The sequence below is a fragment of the Schistocerca gregaria genome, chromosome 2, assembly GCF_023897955.1.
Source record: "Schistocerca gregaria isolate iqSchGreg1 chromosome 2, iqSchGreg1.2, whole genome shotgun sequence".
Classification (NCBI taxonomy): domain Eukaryota; kingdom Metazoa; phylum Arthropoda; class Insecta; order Orthoptera; family Acrididae; genus Schistocerca; species Schistocerca gregaria.
In genome coordinates this window covers 101,178,609-101,203,473 of record NC_064921.1, presented here as the reverse complement: position 1 = coordinate 101,203,473, position 24,865 = coordinate 101,178,609, and the positions used below count along the sequence as shown (strand labels likewise).

At 41.5% G+C, this 24,865-nt stretch overlaps 1 protein-coding gene across 1 annotated transcript in view; it reads right to left on the bottom strand.

Moving 5' to 3' along the window:
* Nucleotides 1-13,736: 13,736 nt before the first annotated feature.
* Nucleotides 13,737-24,865, bottom strand: part of LOC126336115 (chymotrypsin-like elastase family member 1) — a 47,947-nt gene continuing 36,818 nt past the window's right edge. Inside the window, exon 7 of the mRNA XM_049999593.1 lies at nt 13,737-14,097. Within this exon, the coding sequence (XP_049855550.1) occupies nt 13,954-14,097 (144 nt within the window). The 3' untranslated portion in view covers nt 13,737-13,953. The remainder of the gene's footprint in view (nt 14,098-24,865) is intronic.

Here is a 24,865-nt window from a genome sequence, read left to right as displayed (position 1 = left end):
ACACGATGACACAGTTTATCACGAGTAGTGACTGGAGTATTGTGACGAGTCAGTTGCTAGGCCACCATTGACCATACGTTTTCAATTGGTGATACATCTGGAGAATGTGCTGGGCAGGGCAGCAGTGGAACATTGTCTGTATCCAGAAATGCCCGTACAGGACCTGCAACATACGGTCGTTCATTATCCTACTAAGATGTAGGGTTTCGTAGGGATCGAATCGCGCAGAGCCACGGGTGGTAACAAATCTGGAATGTAACGTCCACTGTCCAAAGTGCCGTCAATGCGAACAAGAGGTGACAGAGACGTGTAAACGATGGCAACCTGTAACATCACGCCGGGTGATACGCCAGAATGGCGATGACGAATACACGCTTCCAATGTGCGTTCACAGCTATGTCGCCAAACACGGATGCGACCATCATGATGCTGTAAACACAACCTGGATTCATCCGAAAAAATTCCGTTTTGCCATTCGTACAGCCAGGTTCGTCGTTAACTATACCATCGCAGGCGCTCCTCTCTGTGATGCAGCGTCAAGGGTAACCGCAGCTATGGTCTCCGAGCTAATAGTCCATGCTGCTGCAAACGTCGTCGAACTGTTCGTGCAGATGGTTGTTGTCTTGCAAATGTACCCATCTGTTGACTCAGGGATCGAGACATTGCTGCACGATCCGTTACATCCACGCGGATAAGATGCCTGTCATCTCGACTGCTAGTGATACGAGGCCGTTGGGATCCAGCACGGCGTTCCATACTAACCTCCTGTACCCACCGATTCCATATTCTGCTAACAGTCATTGGATCTCGACCAACGCGAGCAGCAATGCCGCGATTCCTTAAACCGTAATCGCGATAGTCTACAATCCGATCTCTATCAAAGTGCGAAACGTGATGGTACGCATTTCCCTTCCTTACACGAGGCATTACAACAACGTTTCAACAGGCAACGCCGGTCAACAGCTCTCCGTGTATGAGAAATCGGTTGGAAACATTCCTCATGTCAGCACGTTGTAGGTGTAGCCACTGGTACCAACCTTGTGTGAATGCTCTGAAAAGCTAATCATTTGCATATCAAAGCATCTTCTTCCTGCCGGTTAAATTTCGCGTCTGTAGCACGTCATCTTCGAAGTGTAGCAATTTTAATGGACAATAATGTATATTTTCAAGTTGAAATATTAATGTTGATGAGCCCTAAGCTAGTTCAGACGTACCGAGTTAGTAAAGCTGCACGTATGTTTTTCGCGTATCGACAACCAAATAGGAACAGAACAGAAACTGAAATGTTCTACAGCACCAAATATTTACCTAGAAGGCATACGGCTCACACTATCTTTCCGAGACTGTTACAACGATTAAGTGGAACAGGAAATTGGCGAGGGCGAGAAATCGCAAGGACTCCGGACTTAGAACACGCAGTGCTTGCTCTAGTGGATGAAGCGTCTGCAATCAACACTCTATCAGTCGCACGTGAAATTAGTGTCTCGCGAAGTACTGTATGGCTAACGTTACGGAGAATGGAGATACACCCCTACTATCCACAGAAATTGCATGCTTTCTCTCTTGCTGACTTCCGATCTCGTGTCGTGTACAATCAATTGTTCTTGCAGCGCCTTGCAGTGCATTCTCACTTCCCTGCATATGAGAATCCCCACGCTAAAGTTGTGAAGAGCAATCAGCACAGATTGCCAGGCATGATACGGGCAAGCATCGTCAATGATTACGTACTAGGGCCGTTTCTTTTCCTTCCTCGGTTAAAGGCACCTGTGCACACAGTTTTCATCAGAGACTTGCTACTCAGTTGCTAGAACATATCATTGTTATTTGTCAACGGATGTGGTTCCAACGTGATGGAGTCTCATCATACTTTGGACGGAGCGTTCATGAACACATGGATCAGGACGTTCACCTGATCTCACCCCACCTAATTTCTTCCGGTAAGGCGACGTGAGAAGCCTCGTGTACGAGACGCCAGTTCAGATTTTAAGGGACCTCATGGCAAGAATTATCGCGGCCTGGGACACTTTTCAAACGACACCCGGAATACTAAAACGGGTAGAACAGAACTTTGTGCGACGATTCCTTGGTTGTACTGACGATGGGTGACGTTATTCTTAAAAAGTGTGCTAAATGGAGGAACGTGTGAAACTTATGCAGATAAATGAAACTCATTATCATTGTACCACAGACAGGATTTTCGGTCTGTCTGCCTTCAGTTTACATGCGTCGTTACTATACCATTAACAGAGTAAATTATCTGTGCGGGTGTTGGGAAATATTCAGCAGGGATGCTGAACATCACGACAAAACTTGAGAAGTTGAGGACCTTACTTTGTGCGCTGCGCGAAGCTATGATGGAACTTGAATAAATTTTCGCTTATACCTCCAGACTTGGTAGTTCCTTTACCTCAGATTCATACATTTGCCCTTCTCCATCATCCTTGAAAGTTTGTAACATCGTCATTCAATTACTCTGTGCATTCTGTGACGCAAACAACAATTGTTGTTTTTTCACCAAGTAATAGTTTTAAAATAGATATTTCCCTTTTCACCACATATTCAGACGCCTAAGAACCTATTTAGAAATTAAGACACTTAAAGTATTGCGATCATTTGATGAAAAAATATTGATGCAAATATGTACCTAGATAAAAATTAGTAACACTGATGCTCACCTGGACTGGCTCCGTGTCCTCCGAACATACGGCTGTTTGATTCCTCCCCTGTACGCACCGGGTGCCACAGAGAAATGGTTGCCCCTGGAAAAAAGTTAGCCACTTGTTAGGAACCTGCCGCGGCAGCAGATGTAGTAGCGACGTTGGAAAGTACTGTGTTGCACCGACTCACCACGCATACATGCGGCTCCAGCTATCAAAAGAAACGCTTCTCGCAGCATGCTGACTGACGATATTCACGTGCGGTATCCGCACTCTGTTGTTTATGTAGATCACCATATCGCCTTAATTATGTTGGATTACGACTGCCTCTGAAAGCAGCCATCATCATCAGTCATCAGCGCCTCTTCCGTATATATATACTCCTGGAAATGGAAAAAAGAACACATTGACACCGGTGTGTCAGACCCACCATACTTGCTCCGGACACTGCGAGAGGGCTGTACAAGCAATGATCACACGCACGGCACAGCGGACACATCAGGAACCACGGTGTTGGCCGTCGAATGGCGCTAGCTGCGCAGCATTTGTGCACCGCCGCCGTCAGTGTCAGCTAGTTTGCCGTGGCATACGGAGCTCCATCGCAGTCTTTAACACTGGTAGCATGCCGCGACAGCGTGGACGTGAACCGTATGTGCAGTTGACGGACTTTGAGAGAGGGCGTATAGTGGGCATGCGGGAGGCCGGGTGGACGTACCGCCGAATTGCTCAACACGTGGGGCGTGAGGTCTCCACAGTACATCGATGTTGTCGCCAGTGGTCGGCGGAAGGTGCACGTGCCCGTCGACCTGGGACCGGACCGCAGCGACGCACGGATGCACGCCAAGACCGTAGGATCCTACGCAGTGCCGTAGGGGACCGCACCGCCACTTCCCAGAAAATTAGGGACACTGTTGCTCCTGGGGTATCGGCGAGGACCATTCGCAACCGTCTCCATGAAGCTGGGCTACGGTCCCGCACACCGTCAGGCCGTCTTCCACTCACGCCCCAACATCGTGCAGCCCGCCTCCAGTGGTGTCGCGACAGGCTTGAATGGAGGGACGAATGGAGACGTGTCGTCTTCAGCGATGAGAGTCGCTTCTGCCTTGGTGCCAATGATGGTCGTATGCGTGTTTGACGCCGTGCAGGTGAGCGCCACAATCAGGACTGCATACGACCGAGGCACACAGGGCCAACACCCGGCACCATGGTGTGGGGAGCGATCTCCTACACTGGCCGTACACCTCTTGTGATCGTCGAGGGGACACTGAATAGTGCACGGTACATCCAAACCGTCATCAAACCCATCGTTCTACCATTCCTAGACCGGCAAGGGAACTTGCTGTTCCAACAGGACAATGCACATCCGCATGTATCCCGTGCCACCCAACGTGCTCTAGAAGGTGTAAGTCAACTACCCTGGTCAGCAAGATCTCCGGATCTGTCCCCCATTGAGCATGTTTGTGACTGAATGAAGCGTCGTCTCACGCGGTCTGCACGTCCAGCACGAACGCTGGTCCAACTGAGGCGCCAAGTGGAAATGGCATGGCAAGCCGTTCCACAGGACTACATCCAGCATCTCTACGATCGTCTCCATGGGAGAATAGCAGCCTGCATTGCTGCGAAAGGTGGATATACACTGTACTAGTGCCGACATTGTGCATGCTCTGTTGCCTGTGTCTATGTGCCTGTGGTTCTGTCAGTGTGATCATGTGATGTATCTGACCCCAGGAATGTGTCAATAAAGTTTCCCCTTCCTGGGACAATGAATTCACGTTGTTCTTATTTCAATTTCCAGGAGTATATATATATATATATATATATATATATATATATATATATATATATATATATATATATATATATATATATATTGTGGGCAGCCAAGTGATAAAGAAATACAAGAGCTTTAGCAGCTCAAAACTGTTTTGTTAATCTATTTTCTTCCGTGTACATTTAAAATACCTCATAATATGTTTTTTAAGCAAGTTGGAGATTTTGCGACATCTCAACTTTTACTTGAGAGTGGCTATAAACCCGAAATTACGCTTGTGTGAAGGGATGGCTACTAATTAACTGTCAAATGGTGAAAAATGTCTCTCAAAATCTATAATTCCACTTATTAATTCAGTTTGCTTTATTTCTCCATTACATGGGATATATACTCCTGCACAATGAAAGTAAGGTGTGAATCAGTGTCAAATGTGGAATGAATAATTATTTCAAACATCCCGTTGACGCGTTATACGAAATATTTCCGAAGGATATCTTACTACGTTCCATTAAATCACGGGAATGTATCTACAATTATCCATATGGAAAGATTTTGAGTTATTAATAATCAAAACCCCCCCATGAACCATGGACCTTGCCGTTGGTGGGGAGGCTTGCGTGCCTCAGCGATACAGATGGCCGTACCGTAGGTGCAACAACAACGGAGGGGTATCTGTTGAGAGGCCAGACAAACATGTGGTTCCTGAAGAGGGGCAGTAGCCTTTTCAGTAGTTGCAGGGGCAACAGTCTGGATGATTGACTGATCTGGCCTTGCAACATTAACCAAAACGGCCTTGTTGTGCTGTTACTGCGAACGGCTGAAAGCAAGGGGAAACTACAGCCATAATTTTTCCCGAGGACATGCAGCTTTACTGTATGATTAAATGATGATGGCGTCCTCTTGGATAAAATATTCCGGAGGTAAAATAGTCTCCCATTCGGATCTCCGGGCGGGGACTACTCAGGAGGACGTCGTTATCAGGAGAAAGAAAACTGGCGTTCTACGGATCGGAGCGTGGAATGTCATATCCCTTAATCGGGCAGGTAGGTTAGAAAATTGAAAAAGGGAAATGGGTAGGTTAAAGTTAGATATAGTGGGAATTAGTGATGTTCAGTGGCAGGATGAACAAGACTTTTGGTCAGGTGAATACAGGGTTATAAATACAAAATCAAATAGGGGTAATGCAGTAGTAGGTTTAATAATGAATAAAAAATAGGAGTGCGGGTAAGCTACTACAAACAGCATAGTGAACGCATTATTGTGGCCAAAATAGACACAAAGCCCATGCCTACTACAGTAGTACAAGTTTATATGCCAACTAGCTCTGCAGATGATGAAGAAATTGATGAGATGTATGATGAGATAAAAGAAATTATTCAGGTAGTGAAGGGAGACGAAAATTTAATAGTCATTGGTGACTGGAATTCGTCAATAGGAAAAGGGAGAGAAGGAAACATAGTAGGTGATTATGGATTGGGGCAAAGAAATGAAAGAGGATCCGTCTGGTAGAATTTTGCACAGAGCATTACTTAATCATAGCTAACACTTGGTTCAAGAATCATAAAAGGAGGTTGTATACATGGAAGAATCCTGGAGATACTAAAAGGTATCAAATAGATTATATAATGGTAAGGCAGAGATTTAGGAACCAAGTTTTAAATTGTAGGACATTTCCAGGGGCAGATATGGACTCTGACCACAATCTATTGGTTATGACCTGTAGGTTGAAACAATTGACAGGAATGGGGAAGATAAACACAACAGAAGAAGAATGGGTAGCTCTGAGGGATGAAGTTGTGAAAGCAGCAGAGGATAAAGTAGGTAAGAAGACGAGGGCTGCTAGAAATCCTTGAGTAACAGAAGAAATATTGAATTTAATTGATGAAAGGAGAAAAGATAAAAATGCAGTAAATGTAGCAGGCAAAAAGGAATACAAACTCAAAAATGAGATCGACAGGAAGTGCAAAATGGCTAAGCAGGGATGGCTAGAGGACAAATGTAAGGATGTAGAAGCTTATCTCACTAGGGGTAAGATAGATACCGCCTACAGGAAAATTAAAGAGAACTTTGGAGAGAAGAGAACCACGTGTATGAATATCAAGAGCTCAGATGGCAACCCAGTTCTAAACAAAGAAGGGAAGGCAGAAAGGTGGAAAGAGTATATAGAAGGTTTATACAAGGGCGATGTACTTGAGAACAATATTGTGGAAATGGAAGAGGATGTAGATGAAGACGAAATGGGAGATAAGATTTAGCGTGAAGAGTTTGACAGAGCACTGAAAGACCTGAGTCGAAACAAGGCCCCCAGAGAAGACAACATTCCATTAGAACTACTGACGGCCTTGGGAGAGCCAGTCATGACAAAACTCTACCAGCTTGGTGAGCAAGATGTATGAGACAGCCGAAATACCCTCAGACTTCAAGAAGAATATAATAATTCCAATCCCAAAGAAAGCAGGTGTTGACAGATGTGAAAATTATCGAACTATCAGTTTAATAAGCCACAACTGCAAAATACTAACGCGAATTCTTTACAGACGAATCGAAAAAGTGTTAGATGCGGACCTCGGGGAGGATCAGTTTGGATTCCGTAGAAATGTTGGAACACGTGAGGCGATACTGGCCTTACGACTTATCTTAGAAGGAAGATTAAGGAAAGGGAAACCTACGTTTCTAGCATTTGTAGACATAGAGAAAGCTTTTGACAACGTTGACTGAAATACTCTCTTTCAAATTCTAAAGGTGACAGGGGTAAAATACAGGGAGCGAAAGGCTATTTACAATTTGTACAGAAACCAGATGGGAGTTATAAGAGTCGTGTGGCATGAAAGGGAAGCAGTGATTGGGAAGGGAGTGAGACAGGGTTGTAGCGTCTTCCCGATGTTATTCAATCTGTATATTGAGCAAGCAGTAAAGGAAACAAAAGAAAAATTTGGAGTAGGTATGAAAATTCATGGAGAAGAAGTAAAAACTTTGAGGATTGCCGATGACATTGTAATTCTGTCAGAGACGGCAAAGGACTTGGAAGAGCAGTTGAACGGAATGGACAGTGTCTTGAAAGGAGGATATAAGATGAACATCAACAAAAGCAAAACGGGGATAACGGAATGCAGTCAAATTAAATCGGAAGATGCTGAGGAAATTAGATTAGGAAATGAGACACTTAAAGTAGTAAAGGAGTTTTGCTATTTAGGAAGTAAAATAACTGATGATGGTCGAAGTAGAGAGGATATAAAATGTAGACTGGCAATGGCAAGGAAAGCGTTTCTGAAGAAGAGAAAGTTGTTAACATCAAATATAGATTTATGTATCAGGAAGTCGTTTCTGAAAGTATTTGTTTGGAGTGTACCCATGTATGGAAGTGAAACATGGACGATAACTAGTTTGGACAAGAAGAGAATAGAAGCTTTCGAAATGTGGTGCTACAGAAGAATGCTGAAGATAAGGTAGATAGATCACGTAACTAATGAGGAGGTATTGAATAGGATTGGGGAGAGGAGAAGTTTGTGGCACAACTTGACTAGAAGAAGGGATCGGTTGGTAGGACATGTTTTGAGGCATCAAGGGATCACAAATTTAGCATTGGAGGGCAGCGTGGAGGGTAAAAATCGTAGAGGGAGACCAAGAGATGAATACACTAAGCAGATTCAGAAGGATGTAGGTTGCAGTAGGTACTGGGAGATCAAGAAGCTTGCACAGGATAGAGTAGCATGGAGAGCTGCATCAAACCAGTCTTAGTACTGAAGACAACAACAACAACAACAACAACAATCAAAACATAGTATGCAGTGCATCAAGCGTTTCCCATGTCTTATAACTTTTTAAATCCGAAGGGTGAGTCATTTAAGTGCTAATTCTGGAATACTTTTAAAAAATATTGTAATTCTGTTACTCACAGTTACATACCAGAAACACCAGTACTAACTGAATAATTATGTGAAGAAATCAGGCTACTTCGTCTTAGGATGAATTCTGTCGCTCCAAAATCTTTTTGGCAATTTTGGATGCGAGGAGGAGAACAGGACATAAAACATGTAACACTAGCACAGTGCAAGCTGTTAAAACAGCTGGCCAAGTTTTGTAGGCTTAGCACAATTTTAATTGAAATACAGCACTTAAAATTTGGGCAAAAGTTCGAAAATTTCGTCACAACATACCCTTTCATTTCTAGATTCTCCTGGTCACGGAAATTTGTGAATTATAAAATTCTATATCTTCCTTTGGTCGTTTAGCAGAACAGCAAACAAAATCTGTAGTTATTAAGTGGAGACCCATAGATCACATCTGCATCTACACTTACATTTATGCGAGAAGGTACTTCTAACGTTCCGAAAATCTTGCCCTTTCGATTTCTACTCACAACTGTAGTGAAGGAAAAATTACTAGCTGTATGATTCCGCAGATATTGGTACACTGACACTGTTAGAGACAAAGAGAAATGACATTTGGTAAAACACGTAGAGAATGAGACATCTGGGAAGGAACTTAGAAAATATTTAAGAGTCCAACAGAAACCCAGTTTTCAAGTGATAATGCTCAAGTGAGCTGAGTGAACGAGTGAATATCACCGATGATTCACCGAAGTCGAAATTAATTTCGACACTGAGGACGACCAGAAGCATTGAAATGTGATGAACAACGTGATAGCTATGGCAGAATAAGTAGGATGAGTGGGAACTTAGAGTTTACTTACGTGGGTCTCCAAGCAAGACTGGGCTGCTAGGCGTTTGTGTGGTGGCTCCGTGTGGTGTGTGCGTGTGTGTGTGTGAATGTGTGTGTGTGTGTGTGTGTGTGTGTGTGTGTGTGTGTGTGTGTGTGTGTGTGTGTGTGTCTGGAGCTTATGGGCGCTTACCGACCACGTTATCAGTTCTTGAATCCGTTAGATTCCCGTGGGTGACTCCACGGGGACCGCAGACGATGGCACTAGTTCAACTGTGGTCCAGTCTCAGGGCTGTCGAGAGCTGGGTTCACTATTGTTTGGGGATGGTGTGGGAGTTTTGGAACTCCGTTTCTAGATGTATAGCGTGCTGTCCCCAGCAATCGGAGACTCACTAGCATAGGAGTAAGTAAGGGTAGCAGGAAACATGCATGCAGAATTCCGCAACTGAATTTGCCTGAAGAGTATTTCCTCGTTAATTCGGAGGTTTCTCTGTTGTTAAAACCAGATATTGCCAATAATCCACGTGCTGAGATGGTAGCTTATAAGATTAGAAATTGTATTCTTATGGTTACGGTTTTTGGACGTTCTCCCTTTACATTCAACTTTTTTAAAATTTTGTGTACTCTTTATTATTCATTTCACTAATCATTAAGAAAGATTAAATTATAAATCTTGAAGTGAGTGTTAATAATGGTTGCATAAAACATTCCGCAGCTATGTGAAAATACAACCAGCACTGGATTCCATGTGTCGGGTGTCAAGATTGTAAGTGACAATCAACAAAAACAATAAAAAAGTAATATTCTGATGTACTATCCCTAATTTCTCAGATCTTGTCTTCGCCGTCCACATGTTAGACGTATGTTGGTGGCAGTAAGATCGTTCTGAATTCTATCGTGGACACAGGTTCTCTAACCTGTCTCAATAGTGTTTTGCAAAAACATCGTCTTCTTCCCTCCGGTGATTCTTATTTGATGAAAGCTGAGGAAATGGATTAAAATGTGTGCCATAGCCAGGATTTAAACCTAGATCTCCCTGCTCACGAGGCAGGTATGCCAGCAATTACACCACATCACTATAGCTAAAAGCCGCGCAGAAACTACCCTTGTGCCATGCCCTCCCTCACAAAAACTTCGGTCCTCATATTCAGCATGGAGTTTGTGTTAGGGAGGGCGTTGCACAAGAGTAGTCCTTGCAGCTACGTTTGTTGTAGTGCTGTGGTTGTGTAATGGCAAGCGTACCTACCAAGTAAGTAAAAAGACCTGCGTTCAAGTCCTGGAAATGGTACACATTTCAGTTCACTCGTTCATCTTACATCCTTACATCCTCAAATGTGTAGAGCAAAATTTAATTGTATCAGATTCTCATTTGGTACATGAGGCATTTCTGAAACACTTGCGTGGTGACTGGACCTACCAGTAAGAAATATAGTAGCACGCCTCTGAACCACGTCTTGCTTATCAAGGCCTATTGTTGACCCCAGTCACGCAAGCAGTATTCAGGAATGAATCACACAAGTGTTCTTTAGGCGGTTTCCTATATAAATAAGTTACGGTTTCCTACATTTCCTCCAATGAACCGAAGTCGACCACTAGCATTCCCTGTAGCCCAACTTACGTGCTCATACTGTTCTATATACATTTGCAACATTATGATTAGAAACTTAATCAAAGCGGTTATGTCACGCAACACATCACTGATACTGTGTTCAAACATTACAGGATTGCTTTTCGTACTCATATGATTTAGATTCCATTTTTCTATAATTAAACTGTCATTCAACACATATAAGAGATATTTGAAGTCACCTTGGCTCCCCTCACAGTGTTCCCGTAACTTCATTAAGAAACAGTTGCAGTTTTCTGATCATCCTATTCGTCAGATCGTTTAGGAATAAGGAGAACAGTGGCTCTGTTTTACTCTCCTGTCGGACTACTGACGATATCTTTGTATCCGATGAACACTCACAGTCTAGGACAATGCACTTACTTCATTTACGTAAACAACCTTGACGCTAATCACGTATTTTACAACTTATTCCATATGCTCGAACCTCCGTTAACAGTCTACACTGTGCACTCTGACAATTTTTTAAAAAAATTATAGACATATCAAATCAGCATTTTGCTCTTTACCCATGGCACAGTAGTCGTATGAGATAATGATAGACTGAACATCGCACAACCCATATTTTCTACATACATTTTAATTGTGGGTATAAGCTTTTCTCTCTCTAAGAAGTTTATTATGTTCGATCTTAGAATGTGCTCAATAATTATGCAGCAGACCGACGTTCAGAATAATTGTCAGTAACATTATGTCCGTTCCTTTACACTTCTTAGAATGGAGAGTCTCCATTGCTTTTCTCCGGTAATGTGGGACTTCCACTGGACGAGAGATTCACTATAAATGAAGGTTAAGTATGGGGCTACTGCAGAAGCGTACCCTCTGTGAAACAGACCTGGCATTCCATCTAGACATGTTGACACATATTTTCAACAGTTAGAGTTGTCTTATATTTTACCACTACATAACATATGTATCACGAAGTGTGTTACGTTTTGAGTCTGATGAAAATACTGGCGTGAACCTCATTTTCACTCTGTGGATTTGGATACGAGAGCTGTACATGACAATCATCCATCGTCTATCACCAACAAGAATGATTTTTTAGTTGACTTTTCAGCATGAAGTAAATGTAGGAGTCCCGATTTGATTTAGAAGTCAGACATTCTGGAATCATAAATAATAAAAGAATTTTAATATGTTCTTGGTGATTTTCATCTTTCCAGTCAGAAACCACTTCTAGCTGGCTGGGAAGACTTCCAGTTTACTGAAACAAATCTTCATTGAGCTACTGTAGTTGACAAATAACTGGAAATAAACTTTCTTTAATCCCAGCAATAACACTAACGTTTTCAGTATTTAGCTTTCAATCTGTGTCACTCCTTATTAAATTACTACCGTAAAGGGTAAAAGGAACGCGTTTTGCTACACCATTTCTGCATCAGCTACGCGAGAGAATTGCTGGCGAGGACTATCACGTATAGTCAACTGATTTCTGTGTGGTAACTGAATAAAACTTCAAAAGCGAAAATTCCAAAAAAAGCATGAAGATTGCTTGTGAAGTTTCCTTCAGTTTTCATACTTGGCAGATCGCCACCAAACTGGCCATATTAGGAATATATGATTTCTGTATTTCCAAGCTGTTTATCATACTTTGACGAAGGGGAAATGTTAAACATAGATCAACACCATGATATTCGGATGAAGAAAAAAAAGTACTTTGAGTAACATCGTTTTTCTGTGGCATTCGAAACTCAAAGCAAAAGTTGAAATATAATGTAGTGGGGACATTTAGTAAACGTAGTACAGCCTGAAACTTACCCTCTTATAGACGTATTATGTTAACTTTGGTCTTGCGACCGGAGTACAAAACACATCGAAAAATGTACAAGGTTGCTGCTTCTGACTGAAGTTGAACTATTTATCTATCGGTTTAAAGTTGTCTTTCTGTGTTACGCACCTCTCAGAGTAAATAATATACTGTGCAAGAACCATGGGCGACTATTACGTCTCATTGCTTCTTTGAGTTTTGTTTGATGTCAAGCAAATGTAAACGTTTTATTTTGTGCATATCAAAGTGCTTTCGTTTCCTTTCAACTAAACAGAAGAAAACTTTCTTTTTATTTTCTACAATTTACCTACAAGCAGAATATATTACCTCAAACTACTGGCCAAGACTTGGAAAAGAAAAGGTGTCTACATGATGGAAGTATATTTTTGTGGTTCATCATATCAGAATAGCAAGAAAATGACAGAAGAAACTGAAGGCAAACACCAGCTTCCTCTTTGCAATGTAAGAAATTTCTGCAATAGGAATCTCTGAATTCAAGGCAAAATGAATTTGTTGAAACTCATAACCTCAAATGAACAGAACATGTAAAATTTATATAAAGCGAAAGAGAAAAGACTTGTATAAGCAATAACTGAGTTTGAGACTGCGTTATTAACCACTACGAATCCAGATTATCCCACACCACGTGGCATACTGGTATATCATGAACTAGATATATCCTTCCTACAAGCTTTATCCTCATTCGTAGCTCCAACCCATAAACTGAGAAGAAAACTGCAATTTTAATAAGACGACATAAAGCAGTACGGTGTTTTGAATTTAATCGACCTGGTGCCTAAAATTAAATCCTCATCTGTCCTACCGATTTGTAGGTTCCCATCCGTCGATATTTGAGGTTTTTTTTTTATAAAAGAGTATATCAATGAATGTTTAGTTACTCTCACAAAGTTGTTGAACAGATCACATTTCAAGCCAGCGGAAATGATTCGCTTTAGGCTAGCCACTTACACATGTTTGGTTCAAAGTTGTTTCCCCAGTCCAGAAAACGTACCTATGTGTACTTGCCCTAAATCTACTAGTCTGTTAGTTACTATAGGATCCTGTACATTATTATCATGAGTGGGCTCTGCATCTATGTATTCTAGGTATTTTTCAAAGAAGGCATTTAGTAATGTTTCACAGGTTGTCTTTGCACGCTCACCATTTACAAAACTGTAACTATACCAACTGAATGCTAGATAGTTAGTCTGCTCCAATGACGGCGGTAAGGTGTAATGATCTATGCGTTAGACAGTTACTTACAGGATTATTTTTATTGTATAGATCTAAAGTACAATTTCCTCTTAGTATAGTACATTTCAATATGTTGATTTCAAGGAGTGACAAGTTATACAATTTTATGCTGCATATATGATTCTGTACTTGGTAAGAATTCGTAGTACGGGAGAAAGCTGAAAACCTCAGACATCGTCACGAGTAGCCTCTTGTAGACAGCAGTAGTGATCACTTAAATGTTTTCAGTGATGAAGTCCATGTATGCGGAGACCCTCGTGTAGACTGCGGCTCCCCCTTGAGTTGAGCACGAGGTCGGTGAGAAGGAGACGATTCCGACCAGCACTCCGTCCTGCTCCAGCGGCCCTCCATCGTCGCCCTGTACACAGTACACCAAGAGTCTTGTGAGACCACCGCGTTGGTACACAGAAGAAATGCCTCGTACTAGTCACCACTGCCACTTGCTATGCAAGTTATTAACCCTGGCCATACCAAGGCATTTTCCATAATGTGTGTTACCAAGGAAGGGTGGTAGCACTTTATGCCCACCCTTCAAAAATTGAAAAAAGAAACTAATTTTGTAATTGTTGTTTAATTCTATTAGCAACATAATTTTTAAGGAGGTACTGGTGCGTAAGCAGTGTCCAGAATCTGAAAATACGTTTTAGCACACTTTTAGCAAATTCAACGCACTTTCAGTAAAGTCTACTACGAACCTTATCAGTACCACAAAAAATTTTGAAAATGCCAATTTCGTTCATTTTCGCAGACTTTTACTCTCAATGTAGTCTCCAAAGAGACAGCGATGTGAAATAATTGCTCTGACTCAGGTAATATTTAATACGACATTCGCTGTGGAAAATGACATCTACTACAGAGATTTATAGTTTTAGGTTAAGCATAACTGAATATTTTAAAACATATGTGGTATTCGGTAGAAGAATTTCTTAAAACCAATGAATATTTTTCCCAAATTTTCAAAGGTAAATTTACTGATTAGAATGCAACATTTTCAAAATGTGGGCATAATAGGATCTGCACCCTATACCTCTATAATTGTGAGGGTTAATTGTTAAAGAAACAGAAACTGTAGAATAGACAAGCAGCAGCGTTTGTAGCATTGTCTTAGGTTCTGTCTGCTCTTTAAGACATCATTAAGACATCATTAATGCCCTATATATCTCATTTCTCTTCCGGGGATAGCTGTCTGTTACTAGTAAAAGGTAAGTATTTAATTCATCGTTATTGTCACTTATTCACACTTTTTGTAATTTACAAGGATTTGCAGCTATGCGTTTATTTCTATTTAGTTCTACATTAGTTATTGACTTATTGTTTTGGTGGCTAAAATGAGCAATTTCTTTAGTTTCATATATACAAAATAATGACAGAAATAGCCAGTTCCATTGTAAATTATGGAAATGACAGTCTTCTCGTATTGGCGTACTAAGTAAGAGTTATGGATGCAAGTAGCACGCAGCATGGCGCATACAAATGTTTCCAAACAATTTTGCAGTCCTCTCTAGTTAATACAAAACTAATATGTGGCTCGGTGGCTCTATGTGTTGTGTGAAACAGATCTAGGCTCAACTGAGGATTACAAACCCAACATTCTGTAACGAATACACTAGGTGAGATCACAACGGAAAATTTGGCAAAAACTAGAAAATAATATTTCATAAGCAAGTTATATCGTAAAATTAATGTATCTTACGAGGAAGAACAATATGACACAATAACTATTGAACACTGATGAGCATCGTGCGCTGAATTACTTCATTTGTACTCTATTCGACACATATCACTTGTGAGTACCGATCTATTAACACTGCTTTAGAAGAGACTGAAGAATGTAAGTACAGTTTTAAAAAAAAGTATGATTATCCACTTACAAGACAGAAGAATTTTTTACACATAAGAAGTCAGAAGAGGAAAGTAACATATTAAATCTAGTGCTCCTAGATTTATGATACAGAAATTTCTTTTCCATTCGTTGTATTGTAAAAAGTTTCTTAGATGGAATTAATGCTGTTTCATGAAAAGCATTTCCAAGCGAAATGAAATGTCAATACAATGTTTGCTAAAAAAATAGTACAGCGTTCGACTATGTATCCAAAAGTCCTGCGTCCCATTCACGATCAGTACCCGCATTTTTATCTGTTACTTAAGATGTCTTTCACCTCGAAAAATGTTTGATAACCTGAAAAATGGCGAGCTGTGCAGTGGTTCAGAATCATCGTTAATCTGTAGGTTCACCTATAATTGGCTGGATGAGTCAGTTAAAAGATTGGAATCAAGGAACAACGTACCGACTCCTACAGCCTAGTAAAGCTCTCCGGATTTGTGTCAGATTTATCACACTGCACCACAAAGTAAAATCTATCTCCCTAAGTCCCATGATTCAGTTATGGGGAATTGTGCAGAGCTAATTAACCATAAAAAATTTGAAGAAACAATAATGCAAAGATAAAATTACGGTAAGTCTTATACTTTTTGGTAGTTATCTCTTTTAGATGCTTACTAAAAGCCATCAGTAAATGACCAGTCTCAGGCATAACCTAGAAACATTTCACTCAAAAGTTACTAGACGTCTTCGTTAGAACATTAATGTGAAGGATGGTTCACAGCATTAGGGTTAAGTTCGTTTCTGACTTGACTTTCCTTGAAGAAAAGGCTCATTTTATCTAAAACAGCACGAATTTGACGTAGAATACTGTACCTCTGCGCAATTCAGCTGTTGTTTCATGTTCTACATCTGTTACGCAATTCATAATCAGTTTATTCTTCCGATCAGAAATCAGTTTCAACTGAGTGACGCCAGCAGCTTCTGCTTTTACTCTTATCTAAGCACAGATTATGTACGATTGCAATGTTCATGCTTGCCTCTCGATCCCACACAATGTAGAAATTATTAGTATTATTGTTTTTTCCAGGTCATCAGTCTTCTGACAGTTTTGATGCGGCCCGCCACGACTTCCTCGCCCAAGAGAACCAATTCCACCCAACGACCTCAGTTACTTGATGGACATATTCCAACCTACTCTACCCTAGTTATATCTTCCACAGGTCGTACGTTCCAGTCCTTCATCCCCATGCCATTATCATTGTCTTTACATACTAAGTTACCTGTTCACTGTCGTCTGTCGTCATATATTTTCTCTAAGTTGTCATCTGCTCCTTGTTCGTTTGACGTGTGTACCTAAAACGTGGTTGTTGGTGCTGGTTTACTATCGTTTCGTTGAGAATAATCCTAACACAAATTTTTTCAAACTAACTCACTTTCTAACGTAACTTCCCATTAATAACGAATCCCACCTACCGCTATATGATTTTCTGCTACTGTTGATGCAACTCTCTATGCTGCCCACCTGATATTTTTATCTTCTTTCATTTTCGCTTCACTGATCCCAACAGTATCTAGACAAAACACATGCATTTTCCTTTTTAGATATTCTACGGCGTTCATGCTCTTGACATTCCGCGATCCAACACCTAGAATGTTTCCCTTTGGTTGGTCATTCAATCATTTTCTCATGGTTTCCTCACCCTTTGCAGCCCCCTAACGGATATTCAAATGAGAGGCGAATCTTAAATACTCTTCCAATGGAGAGATCATTATCTTTAATGCTAAGGTTTTCATTGTCTTCTACATCCTCTTGCAGTCGATCTTTGTTTATTGTTCCGCATTTTGTGTGAAATTAGCCACTCGAATGAAAATTTACAGAACGTAAACTTTCGTACGATTAGATCTCCAAAGCAAAACGTGCGTTAACAAGAAAACTTTTAAAAATATTGATTTTATTCTCCTGCGGTACCTGTAAATATCTACTTCATTTTGTTCTTCAGGTTCTTCCAGTAAGTTTCCGTTCGATTAGAGTGCTGTTGTTTCCGAATTTCTGGATGCTTTTCTCCAATTTTCTTTCTCTGGTTTTCACTAGAGACGGTAATGTAAAGCCTCCTTTTGGAAAATACATCTTTTCACAATTTCATGTTCTTCAATCTGGAACTCTTTCAGATCTTGGGGCATCTGGCACCAGAGCTCCTTTTTCCAGTTAAATTCTCTTTCATATTCTGTTTCCATTCATCCGCATCAGTTGGCCATAAATTCTCGTTCTAAGTTTCTTCTCGTTATATTTAATTTCTCAGTATTCTCGAACAGATCTTCATTACTCGTTTTCCTGTATTTACGATTTGTTGACACCAATATTTTCTTAAAATTTTGCTCTGCTTCTCCTAGACGTTTCGTGTTTTCGCTCTCAGTAAAATTCGAGCTTTCAGCTGCATATAGTCTTTCTGGTTTTATTACTGTAACATACTGAAACTCTTTTTAAGTGTGGATATATCTGTTTTTGTACACATATTTTACCAAATTAAAGGCTATGTTCATCCTCCTTGAGATATGTGTATGAAGTCTGTTGCACATTTAAACATGCTACTTAAAAGAAAAAAGAAGAGTCTCATATTCCTACAGGCTGTAGTATTGGCGAAAACTAGAAGAAAAATAACTATAGTCATATGACTGAAAACAAATAATTGTTTAGGTATGAGCTGTCAAAGATCTCAGTTCACAGCCTGCATTTTGTTGGTAGATAATGATCTATCCTTCTTGGGGAACAATAGTCACACAGAATTTTTTGAAAGTAATTTCAGCCATTGGACTTTTAATAAATGGACAAGTACCAGTCAAATGGCTGAAATTTCTTTCAACCTATTATTTATAGACGATTCATAGTAGATGCCATAGTAAATTACTACAACACCCTCGTGTGAGTCGTTGAGCAATCACGGACGTAGCTTTACCGCTTCACTTTCATTGTATGGGCAGGAACTGTCGGTGTCATACTCGTAGGGTCAAAAAGATTGGCATGTGCATGATATCACCGATTTCTGCTAGATGAATTACCAGTGATGTTTGAGAAAGTTATCCTTGCAGAAAAACAACGCTTATGATTTATGTACAGCGGGACACCACGCTATTTCGTATGGATCATCCAACAATACCTCAGCATAATGTTTCACGGGCGATGAATTGGTGGAGGACGTCCATTAGGATGGCCTCCCCTTTGACTGCACCTGAATCTGTTGGGTTTCTTGCAATGGGGACATTTAAAGTCACTGGTATGTCCACAACTTGTAGATAATACCCAGACAATAGAGAAGCGTTGAACGATGCCTGTGATCTGTTGCGAATGGATCTAGGTGAATTAGAAAGAGTGCGTGACGTGCTGCGAGCAATAGCTGAAAAATATGTCAGGATACGTAGAAGCCACCAGCTGCACCGACACTGATTATAGTGTCCACTTGTAACAGACTGATGGAAATGCCAAAATGTGTTGTTTATCACCTGTCTTCTTGTTTTGGTAAATACTACCTCCAGTAGAAAAACGTCGTACTTTTTATAAAAACCCGTTATTTATACTCTGTTTTATTATACTATATTTTAAGATCTCTTTTTTCTACAATTATTTTCAAAGTGTTGTTGTTTATTTTATTGCCACTGCTATGTACCCTGACGGTAGTGCATGGTGGTCGGCAAAAGCTAAACACTGAATTCAAAGATCTAATTTTTGTTGCCAAACCGCGCTTTCGTTTTGAGTATTTCTTCCTTTTCTCGCAACACCTTTGCTGACTAAAATGTAATTCTTTTTTACGTTGGCAATCAACGAAATTAGTATTTTTACTCCTTCTCAGGCGACAGATTTGTGTAGCTTTTTACGTCTGTTCTCAATCTTTGTAAGGTATATAATTGCCGTTTGGAGAGCTGTCTTCCTCCCTTAACATTATGTAGAAAAATTTGCAGTTAATTTTTGTTTTAATCAGTTGCAAAGAAACACTTGGAACTTTTTTACCTCAACCTTCATTAAAAACCTTATCTGGTGTTTGTTTTGAAACAGCATTTTCGAAATTTTCTGTCTACATGTTTAATTTATCTCTTAACTTTAGATTTATTTGAAGAAATCTTTACATACTTGTACAGTCTGTTCTCTACTTCTCCATATATCGACTTAAATGCAAAGTATGTGGAGTCTAGTCACGATAAGTTTGTGTTTTGACTCTTATTCTACCACCCTCTTCTAACTCTACGAATAAGTCTTCGAATCCTAACGTTCCGTAAATTTTGTCTCAGTAGGAAGGTACGGAAGCAGGAATTTGTGGGCCTGCCTCGTGGCCTGAAGCTGTTGTCCTAGTGGCCCCAGACCGCCTGTTCCCGATACTCGTTCATCCGGGGCACCAAAACGATGCTCCAGGATCCCTCCCGCACTTGATAGTAATGCCTCCGATAAACGGTCATATAAATCCTTACCTGCCAGGGTACTATTTTTAGGTGAGACACGTGAATAGTTCCCAACCTCGACAAATACGCACTGCTCTCGCAGAGCTGGCAAGAATGCTCTGGCTACGTACGTATTTGACTTTAATCTGATCTCTCATTACTAAATTTGTAAATTTGTGGTTAGTTACTATGGGAGTAAATTGCTGAGGTCATGGGTCCCGTCGGCCGCTGTAGTCGAGCGGTTCTAAGCGCTTCAGTCTGGAACAGCGCGACCGCTACGGTAGCAGATACGAATCCTGCCTCGGGCATGAATGTGTTTGTATTGTCCTTAGGTTAGGTAGGTTTAAGTAGTTCTAAGTCTATGGGACTGATGACCTCAGATGTTAAGTCCCACAGTGCTTAGAACCATTTGAACCATCATCGGTCCCTGGGCTTACACACTACTTAATCTAACATAAACTAGCTTACGCTAAGGACAAAAAGAACACACACATGCCAGTAGGAGGACTCGAACCCCCGACGGGGTGAGCCGCGCCAACCATGGCAAGACGTTAAGATCGCGTAGCTACGACCCTCGGCTTTCATCACGAGAGAAAATAAATTAATTGAGTGAGCTTGCAATGATTCTGAGTGTGAGGAAATTCTATAAACAAAAAGAAATGCATTAACGTATCCAGATGGGATTATTTTTCAAAAATTTAATCTCTAATCTATGTGATTGACGGGGTAGCAGACTTCTGATCATTACGTTGTCTGCAATTCAGATAGGTGTGAGCCTACCAATATTTGTTCTCCATAAAGATACCCATCAAGATTGCTATGTTATAAATACTAAACGAAATGGCTCTGAGCACTATGCGACTTAATTTCTGAGGTCATCAGTACCCTAGAACTTAGAACTACTTAAACCTAACTAACCTAAGGACATCACACGCATCCATGCCCGAGGCAGGATTCGAACCTGCGACCGTAGCGGTCGCGCGGTTCCAGACTGAAGCGCCTAGAACCACTCGGCCACTCAATACAAACCACTTCTTAAAAATTATTAATCGGTACATCATATAAGTAAATGGACCCATGAAAGTAACTGCTAAATTGAAAAAGATTTGCTGGGCCGGGACTAGCTCCGGGATCGATTCCTACACGAGGTTTCGAGATGGAGACCTGGTCCGATACAGGCATTAATCTACCAAGAATTAGAAAGCCGCCGTTTCGAACGAGCGCCTTTCATACATCACAAGATTCCGCAACGTTTGACGTTTCACTTGTTTTAAATAAATTATGAATAATCCGCCTCGATTGCGAAAATTCCCGGTGTTTACCCAGGCTTCAACGTGGATAACCACGCCTTCTTCAGAACAAAATAAAAAAAACAGCTTGAAATTGACTATGCCCATTTAGGCAAGCTGTTTTTTTTTTTTTTGTTTTGTTCTGAAGAAGGCGTGGTTATCCACGTTGAAACCTGGGTAAACACCGGGAATTTTCGCAATCGAGCGGATTATTCATAATTTATTTAGATAATTACGATTGCTGACGCGCTGCAATGCTGAAAGTTTCACTTGTTTTGACCACAGACATTAAGTCGCCTGTTCCTTCTTTCTGCTATAGTCGAGTCAGCGTAAGTGTATCCCTGACCGACGGCAACGGTCACGGCAGCTTTCTACTACGAAGTGTCAACGGCTGCAGGTGGAAACAACAGAAGTTAACAGCACTTGAGTAAGAATAAGCTGATGGTACAGAAAAGTTCACAAATTCGCGTAACGTGAATGGTTGGAGAAGGCCCTCGTTGCTTCTGTCCCCGGCTCACAACAACTGCGAGCGATTTTCTTACAGAGACTCGGAGATACTGATGCGAAAATCGAGTAAGTACGTTAGCACGAACTAACAGGCATTGACTCGCTTTGCCAAACGGAAACGGAACGCGTCAGGTTTCGTCCTGTTTCAGCAAACGTTTCGCGAGACGCAGCGTGCTTCGTCACCGCGTGAGGCAGAGTTTCTTCCTCCTCGTCGTCGCCCGGGGCAGCATGATACAGCAAACACTCTTGCATACATTTTGTCTAGAGTGAATACGAGGGCATCTGACCATCAAGAATTGCGTCGTTGGTAAGGTCGCAGATTGTAGCAAGCCTTGCACTCGCCTCAAATAATCGGGAGCTCAGTTGTTCCGTTCTCGTGAGTTTTTGAAGGACAAATCGCACATGTAGGCTGGTGTCCTTATTCAAATTTTAATTCAGAACAAGTGTTGCTCTTAATTACAGCTCCAGAAGACGCATCCGTAAACTACCTACGAGTAGAATTATACACTAAAGAGCCAAAGAAACCGGGGCATCGGCCTAATATCGTGTACCCCCCCCCCCCCCCCCCCGCGTGCTCCCAGAAGTGCCAGAATACGACGTAGCATGGACTCGACTAATGTCTGAAGTAATGGTGGAGGGAACTGACACCATGAATCCTGCAAGGCTGTCCATAAATCTGAAGAGTACGAGAGAGTGTAGATCTCTTCTGAACAGCACGTTGCAAGGCATCCCAGATATATTCAGTACTGTTCATGTTTGGGGAATCTGATGGCCAGGTGTGGTGTCACCGCCAGACACCACACTTCCTAGGTGGTAGCCTTTAAATCGGCCGCGGTCCGGTATACGGCGGACCCGCGTGTCGCCACTATCAGTGATTGCAGACCAAGCGCCGCCACACGTCATGTCTAGTCTAGGGACTCCCTAGCATTCGGCCCAGTTGTACAGCCGACTTTGCTAGCTATGGTTCACTGCCTACAGACGATCTAATTTGCAGAGACGACAGTTTAGCCTAGCTTTCAGCTACGTCATTTGCTAGGACCTAGCAAGGCGCCATATTCAGTAATGTATTCTGAATAGATAATATTGTGAATCATGTACCGTCAAGAGCGACGTCCATCATTAATGGATAAAGATAAGTATCAAACTAATTATGTCCGCATTCTGAATTCTCATTCTTTGTCATGTTCCAGACCTCACGTCAGTATAGTTCTTCCCTCTTCACGCCAGCCTGCGTGAGCTAAAACGCGGGCGTTTCGGCCTCCATTCCTAACACGGTGTTGGCTCTTCTGCCAACACAACACAGACAAAGTGTTTAAACATAGAAGAGTGTTCCTGGAGCCATTCTGTAGCAATTTTGAACAAGTGGCGTGTCGCATTGTCCTGCTGGAATTGCTCAAGTCAGTCGGAATGCACAATAGACATGAATGAATGCAGGTGCTCAGACAGGATGTTTAGGTACGTGACACCTGTCAGAGACGTATCTAGAAGTATCACGCGTCCCATATCACTCCAACTGCACACCTCCCACTCCATTACAAAGCCTCCACGAGCTTGAACAGTTCCTTACTGACATGCAGGATCCATGGATTTATGGTTTCCATACCCGTAGGCGTCCATCCGGTCGATAGAATTTGAAACGAGGCTCGTCTGACCAGGCAACATGTTTTCAGTCATCAAAAGTCCAATGTCGTTGTTGACAGGCACAGGCGACGATTAAAGCTTTATGTCGTGCAGTCATCAAGGAAGCATGAGTGAGCCTTCGGCTCCTAAAGCTCGCATGGATGATGTTTCGTTGAGTGGTTCGCGCACTGATACTTGCTGATGGCCCAGCATTGATATCTGCAACGATTCTCGGAAGAGTTGCACTTCTGCCACGTTGAAAGATTCTCTTCAGTTGTCGTTGGTCCCGTGTTTGCAGGATCTTTTTCCGGCCGCAGCGATGTCGGAGTTTCGATATTTTACCGGATACCTGATATTCACGGTACACTCGTGAAGTGGTCGTACGGGAAAATCCCCACTTCATCGCTACCTCGGAGATGCTGTGTCCCATCGTTCGTGCGGGCACTATAACATCTCGTTCAAAGTCACTTAAATCTTGATAACCTGCCATTGTATCAGCAGTAACTGATCTAACAACATAGCCAGACACTTGTCTGATATAGTCGTTGCCGACCGCAGAGACATGTTCTGCCTATTTACATATCTCTGTAGTTGAATACGCATGCCTGTACCAGTTTCTGTGGCGCATCAGTGTATATACTCCTGCAGTACCCTCGGTGTGAGATGATCGCTGACAGTTTCTGTATGTAGGCTGGTTGCAACTCCTTTGCGTAACTACAACTCAATTTTGTGAGCGTCTCTACGGCAACGGCTTTTCATAGCGCAATAGACGTCCACTATTTTCGCCCCGAAGCCGTTTTGCTTCGTACTTGAAATCTGTCAAAGGCGCCGCTAAGTGACAGGATTTTCTCTGATTTGACTATAGTGTGTATTACTAGTAAAAAAATCTATTTAAACTTCATGCGTGATGCAACAGTTGTTTACCCATTTCTGTATTTATGACAACATGTTTCCTGATCTATGGGTCATAAAACGATATAACTTTGTAGGTACATTTAGCGGCATATGGGAACAGTGTATACGAAATATATTGCGAGTAGAGTTAGTACGAAAGAAGTAATAAATTTGAACGTCATGCATAAGGCTGCAGTTTTTCAAGCAGCTGTTTATAGCGTCTTATCTGCTGAACTATCTGCGGTACCATGATACAAGTTTGTAGGTGCATTAAGCAGTATATATGGGTACTGTTGACGAAATTTATTGCGAATAGAGTTAGCAGCACAGAAATATTAATTTAGGCGTCACGCATGATGCAGCAGTTTTACACGCATCTTATTGTTTAGGACGTTATATCTCCTAACTTTGGCAGTTAGGTGGTTCTTCACCCTCGGAAATTGTTGCTCGACAGTAAGGGATACGTGTACCAAATTTGATTTAAACCGGTGCAGCGGTTTAGGAGGAGATGCGAAACATACATACATGAACTTTTGTGATATGCATGGGCATCTTTTGTTAAC